This window comes from Seriola lalandi, unplaced genomic scaffold, assembly GCF_002814215.2.
Source record: "Seriola lalandi dorsalis isolate HSWRI2012SDOR001 ecotype SW California unplaced genomic scaffold, Sedor1 jcf7180002054907, whole genome shotgun sequence".
Lineage (NCBI taxonomy): Eukaryota > Metazoa > Chordata > Actinopteri > Carangiformes > Carangidae > Seriola > Seriola lalandi.
Window position 1 is genome coordinate 1,496,821 of NW_019525459.1, and position 19,099 is coordinate 1,515,919.

Here is a 19,099-nt window from a genome sequence, read left to right on the forward strand (position 1 = left end):
CTCAATATGAGGTCAGTCCATTTACTTTACAAGATTTGACCTTTTCAGGCCTCCCAATCCCCACTCAGTCATCTTTAGTAGTGCATTGTGTTGTATGAGTCCCTACCACCCTGTGCTTGGGGTTTAAAATTTAAAGAAAGTGTAAAAGCATGTATTGACCCTGTTTGGTGGAATCCTGCACTTGATGGTCCGATCGCAGGTTTTCACTTTGAGCAGTTTACTCTGCACAGATCCATTCTTTCTTACTACCTGGAAAATCTCCTGTTGTTATAGCAACCCATCAAGGTGCAGGCACACCTGCCTTTTACAGTTTTTCACTAGTACAAAAACACAGTTCCTGAAACTAGGGCCCTGTTTGTCAAAGCTCCACACACACAAACCAAAACCATGTACACAAAATACAAAACGTCTTACATCTCTTGCAAAAGCAAACACTACATCAAAAACTATATAAACTCTTCTAAAAATGATATTTTAGCTTCCAAACTTTACACACAAACACCAAATACATAGATCTTTCCACCGCCAACTGCACACCACTGTCATAAATCTAAAACTGTTTTCACATTTCTACTTTTCTAATGATATATGCTAAGTATAAAAACACTATTACTGTAGGTTTTTGATATTTCTCATTTGTATCATGCTGTAAATATGAACACAAATGCAATGGAGAAACAAAATCTCTTTATTCTCAATACTGAATTGAAGATGACATGAACATACTGTACTGTAAAATACAGTAGGCCTATACAGTATTGCAGTTACTGTCTATCCTGTCTCTGATCTCATCTGTAAGAATTATTTCCTCTGACCCGTCCTCTCACCACTCCCTGTCCTCTGTCTCCTCTTGCTCCTCTTCCTCCTTCACCTCTTCCTCTTTCTGGTGTGCCTCTTTCTCCTCTTGCCCCTTCTCCTCTTGCTCTTCCTCCTCTTACTCGAACACCTCTTCCTCTAATTCTTTCCAAAATTGTCTTCCATTGTTGGTCACACCAAAGAGCAAACCTGACTTGTATCTATGGTGATCAAGCTGTGATTTCTGTGTGATCTGATTGGTTTCATGTGTCTTCACATGTGCATCCTGAGTTCAAATGATTGATAACTGAGTGTGATGTTGCAGTGGCAGTGTTTAGCAATTAGCACACAAAGGCTTTCAGTTTTGAATGATGTGTCTAATGTAGAAGTGTGATTGGTGTTTTGCAAAACACTGTGTGTAGTGTTTTGCAAAAAGTGTGAGGCCGAGAATGTTTGTATAGTTGTGCAAGTCTGGGGTGACATTTTGCTCTTTGTGTGTTGAGTTTCAAAATCTGTGAATTATTTTTGATTCTTGTGTGTAAGCAATCGTAAAAAAACTTAAAAAGAGAATGGGAGATGGCGCTCTGATTGGTTTATTGCATGTTATGCCCAACACACTCCCATGAATAGTTAAGAGACTAATTACAACCATTTTGCATGGTGCAGGCATTATCTGGCAAAAGTGGATTTGGACATGTCCTAAATAGACTTGCTCCATTTGCTTTTGACCATGGCCTTTAGACTGTTAAACTAGGCCCTTAAACAGGTCATTTGCTATAAAACTACCTGCCTGACATTAGGAAATGACTGTGGCTATTGTTAGGACAGATCAGTGATGAGTGTTGGTAGAAAACAGGAAACATATTTTCAGAAGGACTGAAGGAAGTAACCTTCATTGAGAGATTGATGGATAGATAGTATCACATCAGTGATTTATACAATGCCCTTCACCTCAGAGCAGGTGTGGGAAGCTAAACAGTCAACCACAGCATGCAGCTGACAGCACACCTGTTGGGGTTTAATCCAGAACAATGCCTTATTATTATTTTTATCAGTAACAGTAGGGAAGACGTATGAAGACTGATATCAGCAGTCTAAAACTATGCTCTGTAAATGTTCTGTTCAAAAGGTTGATGAAATCATTGCAGCTGATTTCAACAGTGATGAGTCTCCATCACTCTTCATCATTCAGATCTCACTGTGTTTCACGCAGTCTTAGAAGGGACAGTGTATCTCCCAACTAGCACAGCTTTGCAGCTTCTTCAATTATGGTGCAAGTAGCCACTAGATATGTATAAGCACAGGTGTTGGTTGCTGTACAGACATGACGGTACTATACCTGGCAACCTCACACACTCCCTGCTCATGGTCGTCATGCCCAGCTGTTGTTCACCAAGGAATGGTTCCAACACAGCAGTTGTTATACATCATGTTACCTAGTGAGGTTTAGAGGTGTTGTGCTGTTTCCACCTGCTTCCACTTTTTATGCTTAGCTCTGTATTAACACATGAGATATATATGTGGAAAAGAAAGCAAATAAGCATTTTTCTCTGCATGAACAGGTACCAGTGGAGGTGAGCAGGAACATATTTTGTGTAATTTGGGTGCACACACCTGCTTTTAAAGCTTCTGGTTCACAACAAAGCAACATGTCCGTTTGAAGCTAAAGCAGAGTCATAATAGAGACAGTGATGGGTGTGTGCAGAGTGCCTCATTTTCCTCAGGGTGTTCGGACCACACACACACACACACACACACACACACACACACACACACACACACACACACACACACACTTCTGTTGTGTACTTTTATCTTTCTCCTCTTCACTCTATATTTTTCCTCTCCACTCTCACCTTCGTTTCTTTCTTCTTTCTTGAGCCTGCTTCAGCCTGTGGTCCTGCTCTTCCTCCAACTGTAATACATTAGGAGGCTTAACATTCCTGCTGTAAGCCACTGCAGTGCAGACCCAACCTACTGAGCTTTTCTGTCCTCATCCACAGCCCCTTCAGCTTGTGCTGTCTTGCATGTAATTTCCTGTTTGCCTTAGGACTCCCCCACCATCCTAATAATGGACTCCAACATGCATGCTACACGCACAGATTGAAGTTGTGTTTGAGAGTCTGTACAACAGGTATACACACAAACACACGCACACACAGTGGTGACAGCCTGCTTTCTTCTATTACACGTAGGAAACCAACTCCTACACTTTACAGGGAAAATATTTTCATTGTCATGCTTTAGAACATTTACTATTTCAGATGTCCTGTAGGTCTTGGTCTGCTGTCCATGATATCATAATCTCCTGCAAAAACAAACCAAAAAAAAAAACAAAAAAAACACTGCAATTCATCATGTGTTTACTCCTTAACTTTTAGGTTTATTCCAATATATTTGAATTAATTCATATTTATCATATTGTCATAAAAGCCATAAAAATGAGGATAAGGCCAGTGTTATATTATTTGTTGTTAACAAATCCTGTCTGTGGCTTTTAGTCCTACGACCATTCCTACTAAAGTAAATCTTTAAAATAACTCATAAATATATAGTTTCATTTTTTAAAAAGCAGCTGGTCACTGTGGTTTTTAACAAAGGTTACTCAAATGGGAGGAAAGTGTGTTTTTGTTGGGCAGACTGTTACCGCAGTGAACATGGAAACATTGTGGAGCAGCTCAGCTCATTTGAAAAAAATGAAAATAATCATATGGCAAAAAAGTGAATTGATAATAATGATACAGATTATATTGATCTGTACATGCTTGTGTTTTTGAAGCTGAGGATTACATTTTTGAGTGTAAGCAATCGTTAAAAACTGTAAGTAAAGTTCTTATAACAAGGGCCCATTCCATTTCTTATTACAGTCATGAATTCCTATATTTTCGTCTTGAACTGTGTCACACATCCAATGTTTTTTATGACATGATTTTCTTGAGTGTGTCAATAACACATAATAATTGTAATAGTAATATCACAAATAAAAACCTTCTGAAAGAAAAGAGAAACAGACGGACCATACCAGGATCACAGAACAATGCCCACTTATATATAATTAATAGTATCATATAACACCCAGTTTGAAGTTAGTTGAAATGAAGTGGTGGGTGATGTCTGACGGTGAGTTTGGGAAACAAACGTGTAGTGAGTATCGAGGGCAGCAGGATGGTGTGTGTGTGGGACTGAGCCAAAATGAACTACAGTGTGGGTTGATTGTGAAGAAAGAACATGTGTATCAGTCATTGGTTTTCAATTGTTTTTCTCCATTGTAAGGAGGAATACAATATACAGGATCACGCTTGACACACACACACACACACACACACACACACACACACGCACACACACACACACACACACACACACTGGCTGCAGCAGCAGCTTTTGTTTAAAACCTATCCCAGACACCTCTAATTGGCCGGTATTTATCCAGGAGCCCAGGAGAGCAGAGTGCATGCAGGGCTGTTTTCACATGGGATTAACCCAGGTCCAATCCCAACACACTTCACAGAGAAAACACCAACACTCTCATGGCATCCTATAGCAAAGATTGGCCCCCACCAGACTGTTTACCCAATCTGACCAGTCTGATTTGGCTCAGCGTTTCTCAGCTGCTGGTGTTCTGGCAGGAGACAGGTCTGAAGCTGCTACACACAGAGTGACATAGTAATATATCAGCTTTAGAACAAATTCTATGACAGCCTGTAGACCTGCATTTTCCATTTATGTCACTGTGGCTGAGAAATATTCATGAAAATCTAAATATTGTCAGAATACATATAAAACCCTCCATTTACAGAAACTACTGCTCCAACTACATGGCCTTTAAACTGATTACTGTAACATTTAGACATGTACACATGGATATTTGGAAGTATAGATATCCAATATTAAAGTGTAGTAGTGTAGTAAACAACAGCGTGTCAACATGTGTCGATCAGGTTCTGCTGTGGTGGCAACGCACTGCATGTATCAACATGAGCGACAGTTGTACAAAGACTTTGCATCCTCAGTCCCATATGTGGTTTGGGTTCTGCAAAAAAGAAAAAAAAAAACAAACAAAGATTCTGGTCTTGGTTAAATGTAAATAAACATGTTTTGTCTGAAATCACTGTGAACTGTTTCAGTATTAACTAGGATCTCTCCCGAACCATGAATCAATGCAAATGAAGTCTGCATTTAAACAAGACAGTGATAGTAACATAAAATACCAGGCAGAGCTTCATTCACTCGCTCTCCAATGCCATCTATTGGACATATACTGTATATATATATATATATATATATATAAAAATGCCATTTGAGACTCTAGCGGAAGATTCTAGCAGTTGTAGTAATTGACTTGTGTTTGTGCAATAAAAAACATCCCAAAAAAAAATTTGTGAGAAAATATTTTACAGATGTGCAACTCTCATTGCATGAATTCACATTCTGATTTGAAGATGTGCAAATTTTGTCCATGACTTCACATTATTTGATAAGAGTGTGTGAATGTGCACCACATTCACTGCAGCAACTGGAGCAAAAATGTGATTTGTAAAACAGGATTTGTGCACCTGCACTGAAGAATTTAAGATGGTGTAACTGTTGTGTGTGTGGAAGAGGAAAACAATCAACAAGTGTGCAACTCCTAGAGCATCTTTTCTCTGTGACCTCAAATTTACTGATACATGTGTGACTATTTTATACTAATTCCACTGTCACAGGTGCTCAGTTGTTTTGCACCAAAACTTGACCAAGTGGAGGTAGTGGGCGACAGGGTGGTGGCTAAGCTTTCATCCCTGATGGAAAACATCTCCCACCCCATGCAGGACACTCTGACAGCACTGAGCAGCTCCTTCAGCTACAGGCTGCTGCACCCACACAGTAGACCATACACACACACACACACACACACACACACACACACACACACACACACACACACACACACACCAAAGACCGACAAATCTAAATCAAAATAATTAATCATGTGCATTAATTTAACTCATGTGCAATATCACTTATCCGCTGCTAATGTCTTTTGTTTTGTTATATTTAATGTCTAAATGTACATATTATATTATTATGTAATTTATCTTTTTTTAAGTACTCTGTACTGACATTTCACAGTAATCTCTTTGGATGTGCTGTCACTTTGCTGCTGTAACACTGCAAATTTCCCCCCTGTGGGACAAATAACGGAATATCTTATCTTATATTAAACCTGTAATTTCCTGGAAGCCAAGAAAATCACAAATAAAGCACAATAAACAATATATAAATATATATATATAAAACTTTTATGAGAACCAATCTTCAATCAACAAAACAAGCCTGCTAAGTCTGATGTTTCATCTCTTTTTTTAACAAGAACATTATTTACACAATAAAATGAACACATTGTGAATTAGCCATTATCTGACAATATGACAAAACATTCAGTGTCAGTTTTCAGTCTTTTCTATGCTGATGTATGACATTCTAAGAGAATGAACACCTGTCTATATCACAACTCTGACTCATGCTGTCACAGTTTGTATTGTTTCTGTGTGGTGATTATATTCATGCTGCTCTGAATAATGGTGAATGGTGATATCCCTACATGGGAAAACACATGTATTTTTCCAGATCAACACATCTGTCCAAAGTCTGAATGACACACAACAAGATTGAATGAATCACACATGTAGCTAATAAGTGACCTGTTTCTGACCTGGCATGTCATGTCTATCACCTGTGTGTTTCCCACTGTCCCTGTGAGCAGACAGGCATATGGCCAGAGTATTTAAGAGAGTGGAGGGTTTGTTCAGTACCTTCTGGTCTGACCTCACGGTGAGTACACAGCATGAGTCCATTCATATCTTTGTTTCATGTCTCCACAACCAAAATTCCTCATGGAAATTGTTCAACAGATGTTACAGATGTGGTGTTTGGGTCTGTTCGGCTTCCTCGCTGCAACATCATACGGTGAGTTGACTTTAACTCTTGGAGTCAGTTTTATTGAAATGACAAACTACATGAACATTATATTTGCTAAGCTTGTATGTTTTTTCAGTTTTAATTTCAGGCCTATTGAAAGCAAAGTGATTTGTGACTGACGGTATAATATGTTGTATATCAGCTCTTCATTTCAATAATATGAGGTTTACACTGAGGTAAATATTCAGACCTAAAACTCTATGCCCTTTATGGCTGCACAGTACAACCATGTGCAAATATTCTAAATGTTTATGCATTATTTTTACACATTCAGCACCAGCAGGCCGATAACCATATTTCTAATAAACTAAACTGTAATTTTATTGTTACTTGTGCTACTTTTAGATGATGTAACTGGAACTGATCCAAAGGTTGTATTAGTGGTAGTTCAGATTGAGGTCTTTCTACTGAGTCCACAGTTGATCACATTTATGGAGTATTCCAGTTATGTTTTGTGCCAGCTGGAGTAGTGAGATAGAAACTCTTACTTAGTCAGTCCAATACAAAAAAAAAAAAACTACGGGCTGCACAATTTATCAAAATACAAATGATATTCTCCAGACGTAAAGGATTACATATTGCAATTTCTATATAAAACATTATTATCATTATAAGATAATCACAGTATGATTCTTTTTGCATATTGTGCAGCCCTACAATAAACTATTAGATGATAAAAGTCTAACATTGAAGAGCGGAGAGCCCAGACACCACACTGGGTGTTCTGAGTTTACTCAGTTGATACAGATACATGATAGATATGGATCTGCTGAATGTGGATCATACAATTGTGTAAACAAGGATGTGAATGATGAGATTTAACATGTTAGTGTCAAAGTTGTGACCTTTGACCTTTCTCATGTTCCATGTAAAAGTCATATCCTAAATGTAAAAACCAAGGTCAAACTTAAAATGAGGATCTAGTGTGAGTGTAAAATGTACTTATACTAAGTCCAGTTCCAGTATAAATATGCAATCAATCAAACAACATCACATCCATTGTGATCCTATTTTTTATCAATTTGATGACATAACTGAATTTACTTCAGATAGAAGTAAAAAACAGTACAAATCATTTTGAGTCCTCACCAAAAAATTGCAGCCTGGACAAATATAATGGTTAACATGTATTTGCTAGGTTTACAGTTTAACCTTGGCAGTAGAAAACTTCTCCTATCACCAAGATAAGCTATCTACAACCTTCAGCTGTTGTTTCTTTCATAGAAAATGTTCAGCCCAGGAAGCTTCAAAAGGACGATATATTATATTTGGGTTGCCAGTATATGATATCAAAACTGCATGTGAGGATTTGTCCGAGTAGTGTGTTCTCCATGTCTGCAGCGGATGAGATCTGTTTTGATGAGCTGGGCTGCTTTAATGACCTGGCTCCCTGGGGAGGCACTCTCCAGAGACCAATCTCTGTCCTGCCCTGGAACCCCGAGGAGATTGGCACCCGCTTCCTCCTCTTCACCCAGAGTAACCGCTATTACCAGGTAAGGAGTGGTAGATTTATTTATCTATTCTGATAAATTGTATTTTGTTCCTTCAGTAGACAGTGTTTCCTTCCTGAGCTCTGGCAGAGGGGTAGTGACACAAAGAGGGAATTTAGTTCTAAACAAAGACTGCAACTTTATTTTTCTAATGCTGATTAGGCTGAAGGCTAATACTAACTTCAGCTGAACTTTAGAAGTATTTTGTTGGGCCATCTATTCAAGATGGTGGATGAGACCACATGTTCTCTTGTTCCATAGACAAAAGAGGGTCAATTAAACTCAGTTCCCCAGAATCCTTCACTTTTTCACACCAGACATAGAGACATGTTAGCTCTGCTGCTACTCTTCTCTGCAGGCCTTGGAGCAGACTGCTGCACTGCACTCTATCTAATCAAGAGTGGACACATTTAATTTAGTGCCAGTGGCTATGGCACAAAGTCTGCCAGCTGTTTGTCGAGCATCTAACTGTGTAAGAGACACAGAAGCCACATGGCGAGACTGGCCTGTACCAGCCAGGAAACTGCAGCTCTCTGGATTTAAACAGAGCAGCAGAGACGACCTCTCTCTTTCCATGGACTGGGTAACATTAACTGGGCCTAACATAGCATAGCACAGCACAGGACTCTTCACCCACATATTTGTAGTACATCCAGCATTATATTTAGAGTGAATCTGTATTGGCTATTGTGTCCCTCTTTAGGATGGTGCCCCAAGGAAATATTAATATTAACTACAGTTGTTATTTATTTTTATTATTAATATTTTGTTAATTTCCAATATATAATAACCTGTCTGTCCCTCATCACTTATTCATTCCTTTAATATATAAATATATTGGCATAAGACAGATGTGAAAAATGTGAACCTATTCTTTAAGCTCTCTGTGTGTGTTCATTATTGCTTTGCTATTGAAACCGTCAGGAGATCAAGCCTGATCAAACCATCCAGGCCTCAAACTACAATGGGCGGAGGAACACTCGCTTCATCATTCCTGGTTATCTGGACAGTAAAGATGAGAACTGGCCACAGGAGATGTGTAAGGTAGGAAGACACATTGTACATTCTAGAACAAAGAACCCACGATGACAGTTTGAAGAAATCCGTGTTGACAAACCTGTTGCTCTGTATAGGTGATGGTGGCGCGGGAGAACGTCAACTGTGTTGCTGTGGAGTGGAAGAAAGGTGTGAAGACTCAGTATGTTCAAGCTGCCAATAACGTCAGGGTGGTGGCTGCCCAGGTGGCATCCATGATCACATTCCTCATGGTAAATCCAGCTCATTCACTGTCTGACTCCAGCAGGACCTACAGGTACTGTAGGTTTAGGTCACACTAAACTTCACATCACACCAGCAGACAGGGTGGACAGGACACAGTAAGACACAACTGGAAATTGAGAGGATATTCCCATCTACACACAGCAGCACATGACATTCTGTATGTTTGATGTATGACAGGGTGGAAGATACATTATCTTTGACTTAAACATACATGTTGCATAACACAGGCCAACTACAAGCAGAATGCCAGTAAGTTCCATATTATCGGACACAGCCTCGGTGCTCACGCTGCAGGAGACGTTGGGAGCAGGATCACTAACCTCACACGTATCACAGGTAAACCTGCTGCAGCACACACCTGATGATGGTCTGTTAGCTCATGTTTGGCCCTCTCGTTCAAGTCAGTAAGAGAAGGTTAACATACATTACTTGTGGTAGTTGCTCATACTACATTCAGTGTCACACTGGTTTGACTGACTATTTTAATATGTTGAAACAGATATGCAGTGTAAAGTGGAACAGGAAACACAGTAGTAAAAAAGGTTACACTGAGAACAGACGTGCACATGGTGAAGGCCCCATGTCTTACACTTTTTCCAGACCATCCAAATCAATGGCTTTCATTCAAGTCTTTTCTAATTTTGTTATTACAGTTTCACTCATTCATTTTCACCAGTCATACGGGAAAACTGTCAATAAGGAGCTTCCTGACTCATGAAGAGTTTGTCTGGATGTTTAGCTACATTAAATATACTCAGGAGTTTATGAATTATTTCATGTTGTGAAACTCAATTTGAACTAATATCTAATATTAGATTGAATTGATTGTGATTACTAGCCTGACACTGACTGACACTATAGATATTTCATTATAGATTCCTTTAGATTCCTTTAAACCATGAAGATCTGTGATCAAAAGAGTATTGTTTTGTATTGTATCATAGTCTGTTTTTATAAGATCAAATGATCTCTGTCAGATGATCACAAGAGAAAGTTTGTTGATACAGCAACACCAACAAATATAATCCATAGGCTAAAAGCAACACAAGCTAAATCAGTTTTCAGTTGGCTCATGTTTCTATTAAAACATATATTCCATTAGAATAATGGGTGAATACAGTGCAATCACACATTTCTACACATAGTAATTTGAACTGTGATGTGCTCCACTAACTGTTTCACATCATCTTCTGGTCTGAAGACAGATTGTGTCTCATGTTTTATCATCCCTGTCCCACACCGCAGGTTTGCTCTGGCAAACAGGTACAGACAGATAAATGTTTCTGTGATTTAATGCCATTCACTCTCTGCAGGACTGGACCCGACTGAACCTTACTTCCAGGACACTGATGCCTCTGTGCGTCTGGACACCAGCGATGCTGCCTTTGTTGATGTCATTCACACAGATGGACTTCCTTTTGACTCCAAACTTGGTACATATCACTGTTGCTCACAAGGAATAACATCAAGATGGGAAGTATTCAGTATCTTCACTGTACTTTCTAACCCCATGTTAGTTTATTGTACCTGTAATTTGTATTAGTTTTAGAATTTGGCAGTACTTAAAGAACAAAGTTAAAAATAATGTTCTGTGCTATTAAAACAGTTCCAGTCAGTTTCAATTAAACTGCCTAATAGAGTTAGAATAGATTAAATAATGGAACTGAGGTGCAGCTATGTACAATAAGTGATCTCTGTTTCAATCCTTTCAGGTCTGGGCATGTCACAATCTGTGGGCCACATTGACTTTTATCCCAATGGAGGAGGACGGATGCCCGGCTGCTCTGCCAACAAAGGCAAGCCCTCTGACCTGGATGCTATCTGGGAAGGTGAGATCAACAGAGACGTACAAACTTTTCATTTAAATGCAACAACACTGAAAATGATTTTGTTATAGTCCCACTTTTTCTGCCACCCAATCAAAGATCAACTTCACACTCAGTCAAGGTAGTTGTTTGGATTTCTGTCCATTGTTGTGTCAAGTTGCAATTTCAATAAAACTTGTATAGGCTCCAGACTTCTGATTATTTTACCATTTATGTCCATGTGTTGTGGATCTGTACTGACAAACTGCAGAGATACTGAGAGCAGCTTTCTCTCCTTCACATTAGAATTACAGTCTAATGACTTGAAAACATTATATTTGAGTCACATTGTTATGGAAAAAAAACCCAATTAGAACAATTTTCAGTCGCAACAGCAGCCTCACATCCCCATCCAGTAGCACTCTTTCCTGGAGAATACATGTATATGCTACAAGTTGGTGTCTTGATTATGTTTAGTGGCACTGCTTTTGCAAGTGAAGGAGGTGCAACGTTTTTATACCGCATGATCTATGTTGGTGGCCGGGTAAATCTTATCTCATCTTCATCCATGAGTCTCTGTTTATGCAATATCTTTTGGTTTGCAGGGTTATCCAAAAGCAATGGGGGCCCCTCATGGTGTTTATGGGAATTGCATTATTTTGCTGGTTCGGCTTCATAAGAATTAACAGTGTCACCAGACATCTGACATCTAAGATGGTTATTGTTCGGCGTCAGCAAATTAATCTGAAACCCTTATTGTAGGCAATGTACAAGGCAGTTCATTAAACATAATACAAGAAACATCAGGGTCAATAAAACAGTCATTCACAATAAAATTTCAAATGATTTAATCTGGTTAGTCTAAATCCCCTCTGTTGTTAAGATCCATAGTTTCTCTCATGAGAATAAAATAAACTCAGAGGCACATGACATGACCTTTGATCATTCTGCTCCACACTACAAATCAAGTGTTCTCAAGTCTGCAGGCTTCATCCCAGCCACTCCTCCTATACATGACACAATGAGTCATACATCCTATTTTTTCAACCATGCAACTTACAATGCAGACCCCCACTGTGGAATATTGGAGTTGTCCCAACGGAAAAATCGTAAAGAAACCCCCGGCAGAGTTATTCCTGCTGGTCCCATCTGAGCAAATATTTTCTAAAATGAATGACGACGGCCTTCTTTTGAAATGTGCTGGTGAGTAGCAAGGCTCAAGTGGCAGCATTGGTGCCATGCCTGGGTCAGGGGTGGGGGCGGGGGGTGTTGGCACAGCTGAATATGCCACTTTTGATCCTATAGATAAGAGAGGGAGAGTGGGAGCCAGGGCTGCATAGCTGGAGTTCTTGGAGCGCCTGGTGTTTGCCCTGTACTGGAAGAGAAAACAACAGAAGCCATGACCTCTCTCTATGTCTGTCTCTAACCAGCTCTAGTGATTTAGTATCCTTGTAGTTAATATATAATATAATATAATTCTCCCCTCCAGCTGACAGCTTCTCTCTGACCCGTCAGCTGAGATTCAAGACCTGAATAAGCATTCACCTCTCTTCTCTTATTCCTCCTGACTTCACCCTCCCTCTCACTTCTCTTCCCTGTCATCACCTGATCCAACCTTTTCCCAGGTACCGTGAAGTTTGATGCCTGCAACCATGTCCGAGCCTACCAGTACTACAGTGAGAGCATAGTTAAACCCCAAGGCTTTGTGGGATTTCCCTGCTCTGATGAGGACAGTTTTGCTGTTGTAAGTCTTTGGTTTTTGATGACTCTGTGAGTTTATAAATATCTAAATGCTGAGGAGCTTCTGAGCTTACTTTAGAAGAAAAAAGAAAAGAGATACTGCCATTAATAATCAGTGTTGAACATGCAGTGTCTGAGTATTGTGATTGTCTTCCTTTACATTTTGCCTGCCATTATCCTTGGAGGAAGAACACCAAGCCAGACATTTGGCTTTTTTATCTCTGTCAAATACAAAAGCACCTTTCAGATTGTGAAATTGTTGTATACAGTACAGGATATACTTATACTATTGTTACATAATTTTATCAAATCACATAAGCAGCTTTGTAATGTGACTGGTTGAAGTGGAGCTAATTTATGTAAACTCTTATCTCTTATCTCTATCTGCAAAGTATAGCAGGCTAACTCAATCTGTCAGATAAATGCAGTCTGCACATAATAATGTATGTACATTATACATTTATTATATTATATATACATTATACACTACATTTCTGTATGGATTATAGAAGAAGTCAAATATTTTTGCCACCAAGTCATGAAATGAACTTGGAGTAGTTAGTGCAGAATGAGATATACTTCTTTTGCAGTCATATACATGAAGAGTTAGGTGGATTTGTAAATATGTATTGTAGTGTCATTTGCAGCTCTAAAGGCCCCAGAGAAGCTTCTGGTGGTAGGGGCCACAGATAAGGGATCTGGGGGAGGGATAAGTACTCTTTTTAAAAAGTGACTCAGGGCTATCAAATGGGCTCAGACAGGGGGGTGCTGGAAAAGAGGCCAATATCTCCAACCCCTCAGCATGTGTATGGGATTGCCACCTGTTGCTGCTGTATGATACTGATATGGCTATGAACCATTTCTTTAGTTTTGAAGTCAGTTTGGCAAAATTGGATTTTGTTGCAGCAGAGGGGGCGATGTAACTGGGCTTCCCTCATGTCCTCCGTGGGGAGGGCTTGTATCTGCAGCTGTTGGTGTTAATGACAGTTTATCCCTGCTCTAGACACATGTCCCGATCAAAAAAGGTCCAGGGAGTGCCAAGCATGACCTCATATGACTATGTCCCTGTTGAGAGATGACAGCACCTCCTTGTCATTCACCTCATAAACACTTTCTGGTGTTATTCCTGCAGCCATAGCTGACAGCCACAAAGTCAGTCTGTTCCCACACAGTAACTTACTGCACAGCCATATTTATAACGTGGCAATCTGCAACATTTTGGAGGACCACAGGAGGAAAAGTCTTTTAGGGTTGTCACTTTTCCCTGACTGTTCATTGACAGGAGAAGATCTTCACACTTGGCCATGTCCTTGTCTTCACAGGGAAAGTGTTTCCCATGTACAAACAGCCAATGTCCTCTGATGGGACACTCTGCCGACAGGTTCACTGTGACTGATGGCAGTTCAAAGACAAAGTACTTCCTGAACACAGGCAGTTCAAAGCCTTTTGCCCGTAAGTATCCTGCCCTGGCAAAAATAACAGTGTGACCAACATATTGAAACTTTTTCATATCATTACGGCTATATGGGCTGGAACAATTCTCCAACAGGCTCAGAAAAAATCCCTTCAGGTGAATATGGGTAAAGTCTAAAATACATTGTCATCCCTGAAAACGTAGGCACTTTTTCTAATGTCATGAAAAGTTCACCTCTTAAGATGATGCCAGGAAGTGTTATCTTGCCTCTAAGTTAAACTTTAAAGCTTTAGGTTTTAAAGGTTTTTAAGCATTATTATATTTATTATTATTAAAAGTAATTTCACATTTTTAGACCACAAGAGTGCAGTGCATGCTAACATGACCTGCTGGGTTAATGAGCAACAGTAAAGCAATTTACGCTTAATTATATTTCCAAAATATCAAGTTGTTGGCTATATACAAGTATGAATAATCATCAATAATAATGATCTTAATAATGGATGAAGACAGCTACAGTAAGCCCCAAGGGGAAAAAATTTGTCATTTGTCATTGCCTAAAGCAAGCTAAACTTTGCACTCAGTACTCAAGTGTCAAAGGTTGTAATGCGTCCACTTCAATTGCTTTTTGGTTGTATGTAAATGCAGAACTGGTGAGAGATCAATAATACAAGCTTTTGAAGTACAAAGGTGTTTCCTGGAAGCAGTGGACCATGTAGATGCAATATAAAACCTGGAAAAAAATTAGTAGAAAAGATTCATTTGTTTCAAGGTTTCACTGCAAAAATATGTAAAAACTGTCTAGCAATATTTTCTCCTGTGTTCTTTGATAACCCTCACTGATGTATCAAGATGTTATAACACTACGCCAGAACTACAGTGAAATAATGTGACTGCTGACTATTTCTTCCCATTTCTAGGTTACAGCTACAGAGTGACAGTGACCCTGGATGGTCCGCGCTGGCCTAACCCAGGATTAATGTTTGTGGCACTAGCTGGACACAGTGATTGCACCAAGGAGTACAAGCTCTATGTGTAAGAATGTCACGCACTGTTCTGTGGAGCTCACTATGGGGTTTTAGTCCGTGTGATGTCACTGAAGAGGGCACATCTCCTTTGTTAAGTCTGTGCGTCTTACTGTCAAATGTGATCAAAAGGTTGCGCTGAAAAATGAATGGTGCCATCTTAGGGTTGTCGACCCTCAGTCCTTGAGGAAAAATATGTTTTTTAAATGCATTCTCACTCCAAAAAACTGTAGAAAACCGAGACATTATGAGGTTGGAGTTTGGGATTAACATTCACCACTCGCCACACCTGGTGCAGCAGAAATATGCATGGGTGGAGTAGATCATGCTGTGCTTCTCAGTATGCCTTCCCACACAGTGTAAGATTTTCTGGAGGGCCATCTAGTGGCTACTAGTAAACTGCAACAATACCTAAAGCACATCAGGCAGCGATGCTGTAGGGGAGGAGATGAAGGGTAGACCATTGACTGCAGACATGACACCATCAGTCAGTGTCTGACACTGAACAGATCTGTGATCAGACAGCAGACAGTTACCTGCTCACATGTGGTCTGCTGGAGAGGCTGATCACATAGGAGAGAGGAGTTAGATTGTTACTGTATATTATGTGTGTATACAGGTTAGCAGAATCTGTGATCTTCTTAAAACTTACTTCTAATTTTGAGTTTTTTCTGGTTTTACCTTTCCTTAAAGTGTTTTATTTCTCTTAAAGTTACTTTGTGCTTTTTTTATACATCTGATTGTTTTAATTGTTTTATCTGTTATTATTCTCTTTGAAATCTATTCATTTAATAGATTTTATTACGCAGATTTTGAAAAGTGCTAGATAAGTAAAGATGAGTTAAAATCACATCACCACATATCTGTGTTACAGTAATGAAGCTCAGGCTATAATGTCAAAGTTTTTTTTAAATGAATGTGCTCCTACATTTGATGAAGTGTGTTAAAGTGTGATCTGTGGGGACATTTCTCTAGGGGTATTCTGGTGCCTGGAAGGACCTATGAGATGCTGGTTGATGCTGAGGTGGACGTGGGTGATGTGATGGAGGTGAAGTTCCGGTGGAACAACCACATCTTGAACCCATTGAAACCCAAGTACGGAGCAGCTAAAGTGGAGCTGCAGCGAGGAAGGGACGAGAAGATGTAAGTTTGTCTTTTCTGTGAAGACGAGTGTCAGGTGGTTTTCTGCACACCTGCATGTGCGATGTTAGAACAGTGAAAATTAAGCATAATGTTAAATACAATAAATGCAAAATGTTCTGATTAGAAACTACAATTATTATGTGTTAGAAATTAGAGATAATTTGTAAATAACTGATCTTGGTCGTAATGAGTCGACAGAAAACAGACTTACTGAGGGAAGTGAAAGCTGTCGTCTATAGAGAGGAGATAAAATGTTTAACAAATTGTTCTTGTCCATGAAAAGAGCTATTTCCCTTTAATGGAGAAAAATGTATAGATTGTTGAAAGTGCATTTATACTGTAAGTGGATATATACGTTTTTTTGGTAATTTTTTTCTCCCAAAGGAACAGAGAAATGCAAACATTACAGTTTATATCAAAACAAGCAGTAATTATAAAAGTCACAATTGAAAATAGTGAATAATTTTGAGTAAAAATGATGTGAATATATATAGATAATACTGATGATGGTAATTAATTCAGCAACTTTTATTGTTACGGATTTAATGGAATTCTCACCCAAAAAACTGCAGGCAGACTTAGTAAAAATATAATAATATTAATTATTATTATACAACTATTTAATCAGTGAAAGGTGTTCATTTCTCACTCTGAACTTCCCAACTTTTCAACAAATCTTTCTCTCTGCCCCCCTGTCTGTCTACATTCCCCATTGAATTATATCATGTATCATTTGTCTCCAGAGAACCAAGCTGATATTTGCAATACATCTCCAAGTGGTTACATGAGGAATCACAGGATGGGCAAGGGGAAATATTTTTAATGAGCCTTTTCATCGTTTGGAGTTCTAGTCTCCACTTAAAATCTATAAAAGTAACAGTGAATGAAAATGAAATGAAAAAACTTTTTTCCCTTTAAACATATTTTTCTTCTCCTCTTTGAAACCAAATATGTAGAAAACTCTTAAAGTGGAAACTCTTCCCTTTGACACATTACTACATTACCACATTTAGCAGATTTAATGATGACAAAATAATCGGTTGTACATCAAATGAGGAAATATTTGTTTTACATATTATGTTTTAATGTGTTTTAAATGCTATATAAACAACACTTGAACAAATATGAATCCATTTTGTTTGCCAAAAAGTCAAAACACAGACTGTATGTGGTGTTCCTGATGTTTGGGGTCAGTCAGAGCACACAGAGGTTGAAGTCCCTGTTAACATTATGTGAGAAATTCAAATAGAGTTACATGAAGTTTGGGGTTAAAGGAAAATGTAGACACAAGAACTGATAAACAGAGCTGGGCTGTGTTTGGACCAGCTGTAGCCACCAGAGGGCAGCATGGGACTGCCACTAGTGCCATCTAGTGGTAAAGGCTGCTGGGGGTTGGGGTTGGGGTGAGATGATATGGTACAGTACATCCTGAACATTACTGTGTTATCCTGTGATGCTTTGTTTCATAACTACACACAGGAATAAAATGTAGTGATGTGGAACAAACCACACAGATTACAAACAGTCAGTGAATATAAGATTTATTCTTCAATATTGACATCAGTGCATTAGAAGAGATTAACACAATACTTCAACCAAAATATTCCTTTAGACTCTGTTATGTTATGTAATGTCTCTGTCTCTTTTTTCTTTTCTTCCTTCACAGGTTCTTCTTCTGTGGAACGAACAATGTGGCAGAGAATGCAGTCCAGTCTGTGCTTCCATGCCAGTAATAACCTAATCATAATCACCATGTCACTCAGGGTCTTTCAATAAAGATTTTGCATTCACACACATTTTATTTACAATTTTTTATTATCCCAAAGGCGTTTAACAAACTGTATCGACAACTTTACAGAGCAACACTGTTATTGTGAATAGACTTTTTTTGTCTGTGTGTACAAGCTGTACACATAAAAGATATAAGATATACAAATAAAAAGAGAAACCAACATAAAGTGTCTCAGTAAGATGTCGTCTCCAGAGCAGCTTCACTGCTCCAAGTCTCTGAACTCTACTGGAGGATGAACCATTCTTCATAAAGATATTCCCCTATGTGGTGTTTTGATGATGGTGGTGGAGAGCTCTGTCTAACACATTGCTCCGACATCTTGCATAATTCAACTGGACTGAGATCATGTGACTGTGAAGGTCACAGCAGATGATTCAGTGACGCCTATAACCTTGGGATGGAGACACTGTCATCCTGGAGAGACCCCTCCCATCAGGAGAGACATGTTTAAAGGATAAAGATGATCACTCAGCAACTTTGTGTTGATCTGCGGTGACCCCTCCCTTTAAGGGGACAAACCATGGCAGCAAAATATATATAATATAATATCCCTTTGTGTGTAGCTGGGATCAGACTACTGTTGCTGACTTGGTCTGATCATGTCCTGCACTGACATTGTCAGCCACCTGAGGAAGAGCTGCTCTCCTGTTTTT

The 19,099-nt window shown here is 39.0% G+C and overlaps 1 protein-coding gene across 1 annotated transcript; it reads left to right on the plus strand.

Moving 5' to 3' along the window:
- The first annotated feature begins 6,590 nt into the window (after positions 1-6,590).
- LOC111672992 (inactive pancreatic lipase-related protein 1) lies at positions 6,591-18,450 on the plus strand. The gene is made up of 13 exons (XM_023430600.2): positions 6,591-6,609; positions 6,690-6,744; positions 8,098-8,249; positions 9,171-9,290; positions 9,380-9,514; positions 9,755-9,863; positions 10,841-10,960; positions 11,240-11,356; positions 12,958-13,076; positions 14,395-14,524; positions 15,407-15,521; positions 16,487-16,654; positions 18,321-18,450. Exons 2-13 carry the CDS (start codon positions 6,690-6,692, stop codon positions 18,385-18,387), a joined length of 1,407 nt encoding a protein of 468 aa, XP_023286368.2. The 5' UTR covers positions 6,591-6,609; the 3' UTR covers positions 18,388-18,450.
- The last annotated feature ends 649 nt before the right edge of the window (positions 18,451-19,099 follow it).

Excerpts from the sequence above, each read along its gene's own strand:
- LOC111672992 (XM_023430600.2), top strand. The coding sequence starts at position 6,690 with ATGTTACAGATGTGGTGTTTGGGTCTGTTCGGCTTCCTCGCTGCAACA. Across the intron at positions 9,864-10,840 it reads TAACCTCACACGTATCACAG|GACTGGACCCGACTGAACCT; the intron begins GTAAACCTGCTG and ends CACTCTCTGCAG. Across the intron at positions 11,357-12,957 it reads CCTGGATGCTATCTGGGAAG|GTACCGTGAAGTTTGATGCC; the intron begins GTGAGATCAACA and ends ACCTTTTCCCAG.